General features: G+C 41.1%; 1 protein-coding gene across 3 annotated transcripts in view; it reads right to left on the reverse strand.

Annotated features, from left to right (window-relative positions):
* DSCAM (DS cell adhesion molecule) overlaps positions 1 to 15151 on the reverse strand; it is a 439842-nt gene that overhangs the window by 143861 nt on the left and 280830 nt on the right. For all 3 annotated transcript variants that reach the window (XM_037377793.1, XM_037377794.1, XM_037377795.1), the window contains exons 4-6: positions 10717 to 10863; positions 4139 to 4417; positions 1643 to 1918 (exon numbers count right to left, since the gene is read on the reverse strand). In XM_037377793.1, coding sequence (XP_037233690.1) covers positions 1643 to 1918; positions 4139 to 4417; positions 10717 to 10863 — 702 coding nt within the window. The remainder of the gene's footprint in view (positions 1 to 1642; positions 1919 to 4138; positions 4418 to 10716; positions 10864 to 15151) is intronic.

The raw sequence follows: 15151 nt of genomic DNA on the forward strand, positions 1-15151 counted from the left end.
TCCTGCAATGCATGTTTGTTCTCCTTTGAAAATCATACTTTCAAAGCTGTATCTAAGAAGGCATTTCAGTGTAATTGGGAGCAAAAGGCCACACACCAGGAGCAGTATGCAGAGCACAGGAAGCCATCCAGTCCAAAGTTTAGACAACAGTGTTGCAGGCTACTGTCTGGTTTTAAATAGCCAAGCAGCAAGTCAGCTAACTTCAGTGTTCCTACAGTATTAGTGCCTCCAAGAAATAGAAGGAAAAGGTGCCTTATTACCTAGAGAGGGGCCAAAGACACTTGAAAACTCATCTTGTACATGAAGAGTTTCAAGAACAACTCCTTTCAGTTTTGCACAGGACAGAGGATGCCAGGACAGGACTGAGAAGTCTCATGATCTGTGATACACCATTTGACTGGCACATTATGTACTGTCCCTGCATGTACACTCTCTTACATATTACTTATATGTTTGGGAGGCTTGAACCGTGATTACCCTAGAAATCACAATTCTTGCATTGCAATTTCAGTGCAACATCACACAGGAAACTGAGGGAACTGGCACAATGTGTACAAGACTCCCCACAAAACAGAATTAAAAACAGGGCTGCAAAATTCCCTTGCTTGCCACATAGTAAAAAACATAAGGCACTGTCACTCTCAGGCTGCTGAAAGACATCAACATCCCCAGAGGAGCATTTGATTTTATTTGATTTCATAATTTTCTCCTCTTCCCCCCTCTCTCTTTCATTTCTGTCCCATTGGCTATGTGACAGAGTTCTAATTTATTTATTTATTTTCATCTGACTCTTTTCCTTTCCTTTACTGTGTATTAGATACTGTCACCCCCCAGAAAACAAAATAGCAGCAGAAAAATAAAGCTTTTTATCCTGAAAGCTGACACAGGACCAATAAATCTGTGAGTGTGCACACTATGTACCTCTGCCAATCCTCCTCCTCTTCTTTTTTTTATTTTTTTTTATTTGTTAATTCAAGTGACAGGCTTTTTTTGGAGATGAAAGCAGACATTATTTTCCCAGTAAAACCCGAGTGTCTTTGAAATCCTTCCTGCTGTTGCTCTCTGATAACCTGCACTCTCTCAACATCATGATAGATTATCAATATGCTCTTTAGGCTTTCTTAGTCACGGGAGATGGTTGCCGAGGTAACTCAGTCCAGGCCGGTAATCTCTTCTTTCTCTAGATAGACTCTAAAAATAGTGCCCATGACACAACTGCACTACAGCCTCATTAGTGAACCAACTCTGTAAAAATTGATAACTTTCGTCACTTGATTATCATGCAGAACATTGTGTCAGTTAATTAAGATTATTTCTATGCTCTCAGCCAATACACCCAACCAGGAAAGCCATGCCCAGAAGATGTTTGGAGTTGAACAGAGACCTCTTCTCTCATGTCTTGCTGAAAAGCTGATATAAAATCCACCCCACCAAAAGAAAAACAGTAAAATTGACTATAAGGACTGCCCAGGAGGGATTTTTGTTTTCAAATTAATTTTTTCATTGTGTTAGTTTTTGCTCAGTGGGGCACAATAAACCCTTTTGTTTTTCAGAGTCCACTATCTCTCATTATACAGTGGTAGCACCAAAGACCATATATATTATTATGAAGACCAGAATTGCTAAACAGCTAGTGACTGACCTTCCAGTACCACCTGAACATAGTCTTGAGCAGACATCTTGTCCTTGCGCACAAAGCACTGGTAAGCTCCGCCATCACTCTTGGCCATGCCATCCATAATAAGGTTCTCCCGATTGACGCCCGTGATCCGGACATTGTTACCAGGGTTGATGATTTCACCATTACGATACCAGGAGAGCTCCTGGTCCTCAGTTCCCGTCACACTGCAGGACAAGGACACTTGACTACCAACACTGCTTTTTACCTTCCGTGGACTGATAGTGGCTTTTAGTGGTTCTGAAGATTTAAATCAAAATAAAGGATAGGGAAAGGGAAATAGAAAACAGTAAGTATACATGTGAATTATGTGCAAGTAACAAATTAACTCTCAGTTAAGGACAACAACAAAAATCACAGCCATACCCTTCCGAAAAAAATCCCTAAACAACAGATAAATGTGTTTGTTCTAAAACTGTATTTTTTCCATCTACAACCATGACACAAAACATAGATCTATTGGGATAACCTATTCAACACATGATATAAGCCCATGCCTAAATGAACACTAGCAGCAGATCTACTGAGTAACGCCATTGGTGCTGAGGGCCTAACAAGGGCCCTACACATGTTTTGGGAGGGCAGGACCTTACTTCACATTAGTTCAGCATGGACGTTTGAACTGGTACATTAAATGCATTCCTGAAATGCATCTTCTGGTTTAATTTCCTGCAAAAGGAAACCAGTTTATGCGTTCCAAACCTACTCCCTGATGCGAACAAGTGCTGTAAATGCCAATGTCCAGGAGATTTGCTTTTAAGGGTGGAAGATTCATGCTAAAATGTTAACATAGATACATCCATAGGTATCCATCAGATCAGTCCTCACAGAAGTGTTTTTGCATGTGGGCCCACAAGATTTTCTGTTTCAATATGGGAGGACTACAGTATTTTCAAGTCAGCCTTAAGAAACAGTAGGGCATAGGTACTGAAGTTTTATATCTTAAAAAAAGAGATTAACCATGCTGAAGAAAAGTCATAAATGTAAACGCAAGGGAAAAAATCTTTATCCTGACACCTAACAGTTATCAGCATTACTGATTGTAGACCTCATCTCATGCTTTGCATATACTGGTTTGACTACTATCACCACTGGTATCATCTTTGATACTAAATACATACCGTTCTATTTATTTTTTTACCAGTTTTTATACATGCATACAAACACATGTATACACACACTTATGATAATTTCCTCAGCTACCTCATTCACTTTACTGAACATTTTATAACACACAGGCTGGAATAAATCTTTAGTGGCCCAATGGAAACAGACGGCTGGAAAAAACCCACACAGTTCAGTGGCCTTAGTCATTTTGGATCACAGACACATCTGTAACAGACCTTTCCTCTACAGTGGCCCAGAGCAACAGTTAATCTGTGCTCATATGCATGTTACAAGTCACTGAGTATCTGTTTCCTATGCAAAAGACCACAAAGGCTCAAAACTGTCAATGACTTATGAAACAAAACAGACATGCTCAAGTGCACCACTAACATCTCAGAGCCATGATGATGCAAGAAAGTAAACCACATCCTCCATTGCAGAGCAAGGTGAAATGCCTTTGCCCAACTATTGCTTCCCGGCCAACCTGATCCAGAAGATATCTGCTGGCTGTTTGACCACTGAGTAAGTAAAACTATCTTCGGGCACTGGGGATACTCTTGGTATCACTAGCAACACGATTACATCATGTCTCTGGAAGTTTTGACTTTGTAACGTACAAGGCAAACTGAATTAAACTAATTTTAAGAATACATTTAGATGTAAAGCTCCTCTGTTAACAATTCATGAATTACTGATCTTTCATCTCCGTTTTACTTTGACCAAATACATTACGTATGATTATTTGGGAAGACATTTTTACGGCCTATACTGCTTGCAAACTTCTCCCTTTTCAGTTTGCTAGTCATGCTGTATAGGTGGGGAATGTTAGTTCACAAAGCATTACTTCTATTCCAGGAAAGATATTTATTTATTTATTTTAACAATATAAGAATAACACTTTTCCAGTGCAATGCTTCTGAGCAATAATTATCTCTCTAGAATCTGTGAAACATTCAGAATATTCACACATGAATACTCAGCTGAGGAGAGGTATGAGTATTCAATATTACTGAACAGCATGAGTCATGGCAATGAGAGTTTGGCAGCTTTATTCATGAGAACATTTGCAATTTCTTTTTAAGCATCCAATTCAAGCTTCTAAATTACGTATCCTCCATGTGATAAATTATGTAGCTGCATTAGAAATTGCATCTATTTGCACTTCTGATTGCTCAGTTGTCCAACTAACTCATCTCCACAGAGCCTACCTTCTGTTGTTCCCCAGCTTTGAGAAGTTTAAGCATTGCTAAGATAAAGTAACAAAACAGAAGGTACAGCAAGACAAGGCATCATCTTCCCTGATGCAAACACCCAGACAAGTGGCCTGAGATCTTCACTCACTCCAGGACTTACGTTTTACATACAGTCGTCCTATCATCTCAGCAGTCCCATAGTTGTTCCACACCTCGCAGACATAGTTGCCTGAGTCCGAGGGACGCGTGTTCTCAATCAGCAGACCTGTAACCGTCTGACGAAACCTGTTATCAGGCTCCCAGGGAATGTTGTCCTTCAGCCAACGATACTTTGGTGCGGGGTGCCCTGATGCTTTGCAAGGCAGCTCCACTCGCTGTCCTGCCATGGCTTTACGGTGGTCAAAACCATCTAGAATAGATGGAGCTGAATTCGCTGGATCTGAAAGAACAAACAGCAGTTTTCAATGGGAGCATTAAAATTATTTCATTCAATAAGCAATATGCTAATATTTTCCCTTCTGCATTTCTTGACTCACTAGCCCAGTGTTTTATGTACTACTGTTTGCTGCTTTGACCCAGCCATCAGTCTGTAATATCTCCGTAGTGGTGGCTGGGATCCAGCAGCATGTACTACTGAAGCATCTCATGACTACTTGGAAATCCTCTCAATGGATTTTTTCCAGGTGGCAACCATTTCTCTGCTCATCTTTCATGTTCCTTATCAAAGGATTGGTGAGCCAGGAATGTGTTGCCTTAACAATTATTAGTTATTCCTGCACTACTCGACTAGAATGAAGCCAACACATTCTCCGTGTTTCTCAGTGGTTTTAAGATTTTGAATTAAAGGAGTGATTTATTCCCTTGTCAGAAGAGAAATGTGCAAAGATACAGGGATTTCTATCTCCAGTCTAACTGACAGACAAGCCTTTTCTTCTTCCCTGGAAAAAGGACTTAATGTGACAAGTCCGCCTTACAGCTCAATACTGCAACTTTCTGTGCTCAACTTACTTAGAAAAACAGCTCTCAGACCAACACACTTGTGTAGCACCTCACATATATTTATGTATCTCACAGAACTCTGACAGAATACCTTCATCAGAGGTGCATGTACCCCACCAGAAAGAGTAATCTGTTTGTGACTTCTACTTTTTAGGTTCGAAAACTTTTGGAGGAGGGGGTTGATTTGATGTACAGTTTTGTGCAGCATGATGGAAGCCTACCCTGGAGCTATTGCAACACAAATACTGAACAATAAATCAACAAATACTCATTTAAGTATTTTCTCATCAGATGCATCCACTTTGCCAAGACTTGTCTCACAAAGAAACTCCACACGCTGATCAACAACTTCTATCTGACACACTGGTCTCTTTTAGGGTATATCTACATCATTGTTGCTTGGGTGTAGGTGTAATTGCAGCCATTTTGACATTTTCAAGTGTCAAAACTTGACTTAGCTAGCTCAGGTACTGCTCACAGGGCAGCTGCAGCAGGTTGCTGTTAGAAGCTGGAAAGATTAAAGGAGCAGTTCATGCTGAATTCAAACTACTCAAGCAATAGTGAAATCAGCACCTGAGCTAGTTAGTTCAAAACTAGCTTAGATATATCTTCATGAACTGCAGTCACACCTGGGAGGGCACACTTGAGAGCAAATAGCTAGAGGCACTATGTAAGTTATACTATAAATCTAGAAACTAGAACTATGATGGTAAATAAACAGGCTGAGTAAATTTTATCTAAATATCTAGGTAAAACTCTAAATGTCAAGTTCAATGAAAGATGACTACAGAGGTTTTGCTGCTCTCTATGTGCCAGCAAAAAGTTGAGCCACTGAAGGCAAAAATACATTCATTTTACAGCAACTTACTGTCTGTCTCATTAGAAATGTGTCAGCCAGTAGTAAACAATTTTTTTATGCATGCATCTGTAGCCTCAAGGTCCATATTTGGTATCAAAATAGGTTATATTTTTGAGCTTGCCGTGCTGTTTATGTCTGGCTTAGTGAAAGTACAATTTTCCAGGATGTTATTGGGAAGACCAATGTTCATTTGAATAATTGATTATCCAGCTCCTTTCTAACCTTTTGGGTCATCAGGCATCTATGCTTTCAGTGCATAGATTCTTTTGTTCAGCCTGAGGAATTAACTCAGTAAAAATGTAAGTGTGCAAGAAATTACAGCTTTGCCTCTTAGGAAGGTTACAGGTACAAGAAATCAATTTCTTCAACTGAAAGTAATAATTAAATAATAAAAGAACTGACTTTTAAAGGCATTGTCTGTGCATTCCTACTCAAAACTCACAGTAGTTTCATATCTTCTCCATACACTTTTAACTTCACAAGACTTTATGAAGGGTATACTTGGCCCCATTTGCAAACCTTCAAGTATAAAAGTACAAAGTACTGCATGGACTTAGAAACAGGATGCGGGCCAGCAGGGGAGGAATGAAAGTAATGGTAAGGAAAAGAGATTAATAAATATCACACTCCAACATCCTCCTAGTTTGCTGCAGAGAACTACATATGCTTCAATGCTGGGCCCAGGCAAAGTGCAAAGCCACCTCAGACAACAAGCTGGTAGTGACAGCAAAGCAGCTGCTGCCCTCCTGCTCCCATGCCTATGCAGAAGCTTGGGTAGCCCAGGAGCTGGCAACTACAGCAGCAGATGCCAGGGGAGGCACAGTCCCCTTTTGCAGCTACCATTTCTCGCTCTTCAAGAGCAGCACGCCACTGCCTGTGTCCTCTAACCCAGGTTCATTTCACAGAATCACATAATGGTCAGGGTTGGAAGGGACCTCTGGAGATCATCTAATACAACCCCCTGTTAAAGCAGGTTCACCTACAGCAGGCTGCACAGGATCATGTCCAAGTGGGTTTAGGATGTCTCCAGAGGAGACTCCGCAGCCTCTCTGGGCAGCCTGTGCCAGTGCTCCATCACCCTCAGAGTAAAGAAGTTTTTCCTCATATCCAGATGCAACCTCCTGTGTTTCAGTTTGTGCCCATTTACAGTCCCTTGTCCTGTTGCTGGGCACCACTGAAAAGAGCCTGGCCCCATCCCTTGACACTTGCCCTTAAGATATTTGTAGACATTGATAAGATCCCCTCTTAGTCTTCTCCAGGCTGAACAGGCCCAGCTCCCTCAGCCTTTCCTCATAAGGGAGATGCTCCAGTCCCCTCATCATTGTCATAGCCCTCCCCTGGACCCTCTCCAGCAGTTCCCTGTCGCTCTTGAACTGGGGAGCCCAGCGCTGGACACAGCACTCCAGATGGGGCCTCACCAGGGCAGAGCAGAGGGGCAGGATCACCTCCCTCGACCGGCTGGCCATGCTCCTCCTGATGCACCCCAGGATCCCACTGGCCTTCTTGGCCCCAAGGGCCCACCGCTGGCTCATGGGCAACCCACTGTCCACCAGAACTCCCAGGTCCTTCTTTGCCGAGCTGCCTTCCAGCAGGTCAACCCCCAGCCTGTACTGGTGTGTGGGGTTATTCCTTCCTGGTGCAGCACCTCACACTTGCATTTGCTGAACTTGAGCAGAAGTTCCTCTCTGCTAGACTTTGCTTAACTTTTTCCCGTCTCAAACTGACCCTTGGCAGGGGCAGCCCAGCCTGGAGTCCCATCCACAGAACAGCTAACCTGGGATTCACATTGAGAAGCCTTGAGCTGGTTCTTAAAAGGGAGGTATTTAGAATATATTCAGGGATGTGCAAAATATTATTCCAGTGACCTGCTTTCTTGCACTCTGTACTTAAAATGGATGGTAAAAACATCTCTTTAGGATGTCCCTGGAATGGACTCCTACTTAAAGCTCCTACATTGTGTATATTCCAGCATAAAAAAAAATTAAAAAAAAAGACAAAAGAAATCCCAGGCTTCATTTACAATCACCTGCAATGAGGCAAATAGCAAAGTAACATAACCGAATTCCAATATGTGGTATGGACTCTTTTGAATAATTATTTTACTGTGCTTTATCAATCAGCTGCAAATGACTTCTAGCAAGGACAATGCTGGAAAAATTGAGGCAAAGTACTGTTCTAAAATATTCTGCTTTGGATCTTTGAATGACAGATCAAGAAACTCATTATGCTTTCAAAATCACAAGTATTTTTTTAGAGGGTGGGAATTAAAAAACAGTAAAGATTTTGGTATCTGGGATTCATGGCTGGACAAAATTATTTTTGGAAAAGTATAATGGGTATTAAAGGCATATTCTATAGCACGTTAATGGTCTTGGGTTTAGTTTTACCTAGAAAGGCCACATGTTTTCAAGGAAATGTTCTTACTCCAAATGATGTTTGAAACTTAGCTTTGGTCATAGGCATACTAATTATTCACGTGTCTATTTGCTATTATATATACATTACTTTTCTCACTCTTTCAAACAATAATGAAACTTAACTTCTATTAAAAATGTGGTTGAGAAGCTACGATCGATATCCACCACAATTGCATTCTCAAATAAGCAAGGAATATTTATGCATGTAAAGAAAGGCAGGCAAAATTGTATGTCTCAATCAAGCAGACCTTTCATAACTATGTTCAGGGATTCTCTGGTCTTAGTTCTTGAAGGACTCGCTATTTGAAAATACAAATTCCAGTAAAGAAGAAAGAAAACATTACAGACAAATATAAAGAGACAAACTCTGACCATGATTGCTGCACTTGTTCATAGGACTAACAGGACTGGAAATCAGAGCCCACTATAGTTGTGATAAAGAATTACCCCCACGGAATTTAAAAAAGCCAGCTATTACCTACTGCACACAGGTTAAACTTCCTATTTTGATTTGGTCAGTGGAGGAGAATAGAGAAGGGAACTCCAGACAGAGCACATCTTTTAGGGCGCTTGTCCTGAATTACAAAAAAGACAGAGCTTTCATTTTCCCCCTTTTGTTCAGTGAAATAACTAGAAATTTCCCTGTGGTAACCAAGATACAAGTCTGATTTTATTTATGTTACCACTGGCTCAGCCTTAGCATGATTTCATACGGAAGCAGACCATATTATGGAGCCAGCTAGAAGGACAGAACCCTGCCTATCCTTGTAAAACCAAAGCAGGAAGATTATTGTGCAGGAAAACTACTTCTTTATCTGGCTGGGAAAAGCAGAAGCAAGAGTTTTACTCACAGGGGACACATACCAAAGGAAGAAACTCCTGGATCTGACCGGTAAGTGATTCTAACCTGAACAATCACACTATTTTTCTATCATCAGTATATTTAAGTACTGGCTTGTGTGTTCAGAGGGCTCCAGAATCCTTCAGCAATTACTGTTTTGAGGGAGGGCAAGAAGTATATTACCAATGCAAAACTTTATGCCCACCTCTGTCTCTCTTAGGGCTCTCAAACAGAAGGTGGAAAGCTGAGACCTAATCAGTAGATTTATTTTTTTTCTCTGACAAAAAGAGCAAAATACAAGATGACAAGGTCAAAATGAGAATGACTCCACCAACTGTTAGATTGTGAAGGTTACCATACCTTGACTGATCTTTAGGGTTAGGAACTTTAGGACAACTCAGTAACAGTGAAAAGGAGAAAAAGCTCTGTGGGGCTTTCAGTGGGATGGTGGGCATGTCTTCTGTAAGGCAAGGATAGAAGCAGAAAGAAGAGTCTCAGACACAGTCTTGGTGAACTCTATGGATGTGGGAATACAACTGCAGATTTGCTCACATGCAAACACAAGGTGCGGTTACAGGCACCCAGCAAATGAAGGAGAGGCAGGGGAGAAGGAGAAGAGCTAATCCTATACAGAGAGATATTTGAGAGCAAGTCCCAAACCCAGGCCTGGGGTCTGCTCCTCCTCATCTCACCCACAACTGGCACCTCCTCTCACTGAGACAAAGTGGGGAGAAGGTGGGATTGGAACAGCACTATACTGACAGTCCTAAGTGTTTGGAGTGTGTGTGTGTGTGTGAGAACCCAACAGTCCATCACACACACACACCAGTCAGGAGATAATTTTCAATTACAAGGAAAAGTTAAAATACCCCATCCACCTTCTCATTTCCCTACCTGCTGCACAAGGCCATTTTGCCTGGGGACTCTTAGCCCATGGACAAGGCACCAGCTAACCGTCATATCTGCTTGCAGCACCCTGTGTGGACTGGAACAGGTCACATACCCTTCTGGCTGGAGATCACTCCTGAAGCAGGGAATACACTGTTTCCCCAGGGAAGGAATGTGATGAATGAAAAGGAAGGCTGAAACTCACTTCAGCTAACCAGCGACCGCCTGCAGTGGAAATACCTACAGCTGAGCTAAATGTGCTGAGCTCCTGATCTGGTTAACAGAGAGAAACAGGCACCATGGGGCAACTAATCTCACTCCAAAGTGGGCAGCTGAAATAGGTCAGATACACTAATACTAGAAGAGTTCCTCTCCTTTGGTTACAAAAGGAAGCTGACTAGATAATTTCATTGCTCAAGTCTACTTTTAATGGGATGAATCCCATCCGCAGTCCTTTTATAAAGTATTCTAAACCTACTAAAAATTGCTGTATGAAATGCCAGTGCACCCTACAGACTCTCTGGGAGTATCTAATGGGAAAAACAGGAGGAAAAAAAAAAAGGGGGGGATTTTAGAATGGGATATTTTATTTTGCAGCAGCAGCTAACCAATTCTATCTTCCATTTGATAGATGACTTGGTGGTTAGTGCATATGTGCACAGGAACCTGCCTTGCCAGCTTAGCACACTAAAGAGAGGCATATACAATACTTAACATGATACATAAAGGAGCACCTGATACAAAAAGTCTTGCGCTGTTGCTTTGTCGTGTTTCTCCAGTGTATCTGTGCCTTGTGATACATCGGTAGTTGTACAGTCCATCTTCATTCTGTACGTCTAAAATATACAAGGCTCCCGTGGATGTGATGAGAAATCTAGGTCCTGAAAGACACAAGAATTTGCAGTGTTTAAAATATCTGCAGGTTGGTACTGTGCTCCGCTTGCTCACACTGAGGGATGGATGACACAGGCTGGAGGGTCCTGAAGGATTTTTTGCCAGAGTGTAGAAGCTGCCAGTTGTAAGTTTACTAAGTACTCACTGCAAATGCATATAAAGATATTAATGCATGTGCACTTCTTGTAAAAAAAAAGGTAGGAATCTGTAAGGAAAATGTGAGGAAAGAAGGAAAGAAACTTGCCACTGTCTGTATCACAATCAACAAACATCCAAGAGACATCTGAAATAAAACACAGTAAAGAACCAAAGTGGAATTTAATCCAGTTTATTTCAATATTAATATGATGGCAATTCACCAGCAGAGCTGTATGTGTTAGAAAGACAATCTGGGATGGCATGCATAATTAAACAATATTAGCCAAAATTGCAGTTGTTGTCCAGGTACACCAGAAAATTGAGGGGAAAAAAGATCATAAAAAGTAAAACTAAAGGGATCAGTGAAAGCAAGAGAAACTCACAAAAGGAGAAACTTTTTACCCCAAGAATATGGAATGTATTTGCTAAAGGATGCCAGCCATAAAAGCCACATACTGCACAGCCCTGCTCCACAGCCTGCTTCAGGTGTGATGGGAAAAAAAGGACAGCAAAACCAGCTTTGCTGATGTCGCCTACCCTGCTGACCCCAGTGAAGCTGTACACACCCGCGCTAGCTGCAAGCTGGACAGCACGAGTGTCAGCAACAGTCTCACCCTACCCTGTCCACGTTCCCAGTGGCTTAATGCACTCCAGGCCTCATCAGGACAGGCTGAGCTCTCTGCAGCTCAATGCTTCCACAGCCAAGCCACTAGCAGAAGATGAGTTAATACATTACCTGATCTGCTGTGGAGGTTTAGGGTTTTTTTCAAATCATATTGCAGTCTGTGATTAGGGAAGTACAATGGAAGCAGGTAGACAGACTGTGTCTAAAAGAAGCATTTAAATAAACAGCACAGAATGTGATATTTAAAATCCAAAGGTTATTTTCTTTTATTTTTAATTCTACACAGACAAGTTGATTTCTGGAAGAAAATGAAGTCCATTGAAGTGACTGCCCCCTAAAACTGAACAAGACTGACAGGCTCATGGTCAGCATTTCTCCTAGTGTTCATTTACACTGAAAATAATATAGTTGAAATTCTCTTCAAACATGTATTTTTTGTTACTAACTCAAGAATATCTGGAAAATGTAATGGTACATATGTACACAGGTGCAGTTTTGAACATTTGACACCTGCACAAATGCCTCTGTTGTGTTGTAAATGCATGTTCTAAAAGCAAGGACATGAGCTAACATCTACATGGTACATGTTTACTCTAAAGCTTTTCCCATATTACGATAAATGGAAGCAATGTGGTTAGAATGCATTGCAGACTTGGGCCTCACCTGACCACTCTTTCCATTTTAAAAATACTGCAGTCTAAGCTATGCATGCTTTTCTAAAACTTTTACACTGGAGAAAATATCTTTTCTTTTTTATATCTGCTATTTTTTCTGTAGTAACTGGTAGGTCTTACGATGTCCATGCCTGTACCTATGTATTATAAAATATACGTGGCTTCAAAATTAGGGAAGAGAATAAACAAAGATGAAACCCATTATGAAATAATACTAAGTAATATGCAGTAAAGAATATTTCTTTTTCTTCAGAGGTCTATTTGAGCAATGACTTTTTAATAATTAAGTGTAGTCAGGGTGCTTGCTCATAAATGTATTGGTGGGAAACCAGTCCAGCAGAGAAAAGACAGAAAGGAAACCGTAACATTACAGAGGGCAATCTCCTTTAAACCATGATCTAAACCAAATGGAAAAAAAAAAAACAAAACCTTAACAACCATTTAATGTCACAGGACAGGACCAACTGTTAGAACAGAGACTATTGAATAAAACAACATAAGCCCACCTCTCTCATCCTTGTATACGTACTTAATTATAAAATAACCACACTGGTGACTTATCTTGGCTGATACTGTTCTCCTGAAAGTCAATGCACAAGCATGAAGGCAGTTAGACCTTTGGAAAAGCATAAACCACACTGCACATATCCTTCTCAAGTGCCTTGTTTGTTCAAATACCATGTGCCATTACGAAGAACTAAATTAACAAAATAAATCTCCAGAACCGAGCCATAGAAGATGTTGAGCCACTTGCCTGCTACTGAAGGAGAAGAGCTAGGCAAGGGAAGGTGTGAAGGAGGAGGGAGGACTGGATGGCAAGAGCACTCTCCTCAGCAGTGAGCAACACTATATTCCAGGCTGGGGGGAGGGGGTTACAGGAGAGGGAGGTTCATTCTTACACAGAGGCCATACTGACTTCATATGCCTCTGAAAAATTAATTGCTTGCATACAGGAAGCTTGTGTTTCAACACAAGTTAGTTCTAAACAAACTTACTGATGAGTGCAGTAGGAAAAGCACCTGAAAAGGTAATATTTCAGTGTCACAGCTAGGTGTCCGAAATATGGTATTGAAAAGGTTGCACGAAAAAAGAAAAGCTATATCGCATCTTATACTTTTAACAGGTTAGTTGTAATGTTTGGAGGAAATTATATAGACAGTTAATAAGAAGAAGTTAAACCAACAGAATGTGTTTTACCTAGCTTCTCCATTACTAAGTTATTTATTTACTAGTCACAAAATACCTTGGCTTCACCAAACATGCTAATGAGGTTTTCTACAAATACCAGTCAGCTAACAGCTACCTAATAGCAACCAGAAAGCATAGCCTGCAAGTGCGCCAGCAGTCACTTAGTGAACCCCAGGAACAATCACAAGATTGTTCTTTACCTGCTGTCAGTCTTATAGCCTAGCTCCAAAGCCACAGCAAGAGGAATCCCACCACCTCTTAGGGAGGCAGGCTCATAATGATTCACACAAGAGCACTGCTTCCTGTTGGTCACAGAACACTTTTTGTTGTTGATGATTCTCACACTGTGACTTCTAGATATAATGTAACATCCTATGCTGAGTATTTCTTCATTTCCCTTTCACAGTCCCCAATTACTCAGACATAAACACTTGTCCCATTCCGCTGTCTCCTCATCACATATAGCTACTCCACATCTGTACCCTTTAACAACATTTACCTTTACCCCTAACTCTAGGTGAGAAGGGTGTTTAGAATTGTGGTGTGAAAACCATGGGCTGTTTGACGTCTGTGTCACATGCAGATTCTGCACTACTGCAACATTCATAAAGCAAATCTATCTTTGCCAAGAAATATGTTATAAGGACTATAGGTAATTAAAGCACCGTTGTTTCTCTTAGTCTGTAGACAGTGTAAAATGACAGCTTCAGGAGATGGGAATCACATTTAAGGACTTTACTTGGGGTTAATGATGGTAAGCAGCAAAGGCAATCTCTTCTTGCTTCTGTTTCCAGCTGCGTGAGCATTAACCAGCTCTGTACTTCAGACAGCACAGCCAGTTCAGACGTGTGCTTGCCCACAGCAATGCTACTCAGCTGGCAGGGATGCCTGGCTGCTGAACCAGTGCTGCGCATACCATGCAGACATGTCCTCTGCAGCCTGATCAAGACTTAGATCATATTTTTCAAGCTGGGATGTAATTCTGTTACCAAACTGTGCTGGGGTAGATGTCAGTGAAGAGGCTGCTCAGCTGCCATCACATCACAGGATCATGAACACATAAAATGGTGCTCCAGTAAATCCACACATGCTCCGCATTTGTGTCAAGCAAGTGGAACCTAAACACCTAAGAGGCAGAAATGTGCTCCTTGTACAATGGCTTCACATAGCTTTCTTTTTCTGGGATCCAATTTCACCTCTGCTAAATAGATAATCCCATTTTTACAAAGTCTCACCTATGGAGACTACCAGTATGCAGAAGTTTAAGATCACACAAACACATCCGAAGTTTAACAATTAATTCTTTCCTCTATGCTTCTCTAAAGCTCTCACTATTTTCAGATTCTCTGCACAATTTTGAGACACGGTCTATACAGGCCATTGTTAATAATTAAATGTGCCTCTTTTATTAGGGTAAGCATGAATCAACTTTCACAGAAATTAAGTTAGATCAAATTCAGAGCTTTCCTTAAAACTGCTGAAAGCTCACTTCCTCAGGATTTCTACCTTGTACATGTTACTGCTGCTAAAGCTTCCTGTGGAATCGGAACTGGGAAAACATGGGGAACAGCTACTGCCAGGTTAAATAAGATGTGTACGTTTGTGGGCTCTTCCCAGACCCCATAGTACTGACTTGTATTTGCAAGTGAA

The sequence above is a fragment of the Falco rusticolus genome, chromosome 2 (genome assembly GCF_015220075.1).
Source record: "Falco rusticolus isolate bFalRus1 chromosome 2, bFalRus1.pri, whole genome shotgun sequence".
Taxonomy (NCBI): domain Eukaryota; kingdom Metazoa; phylum Chordata; class Aves; order Falconiformes; family Falconidae; genus Falco; species Falco rusticolus.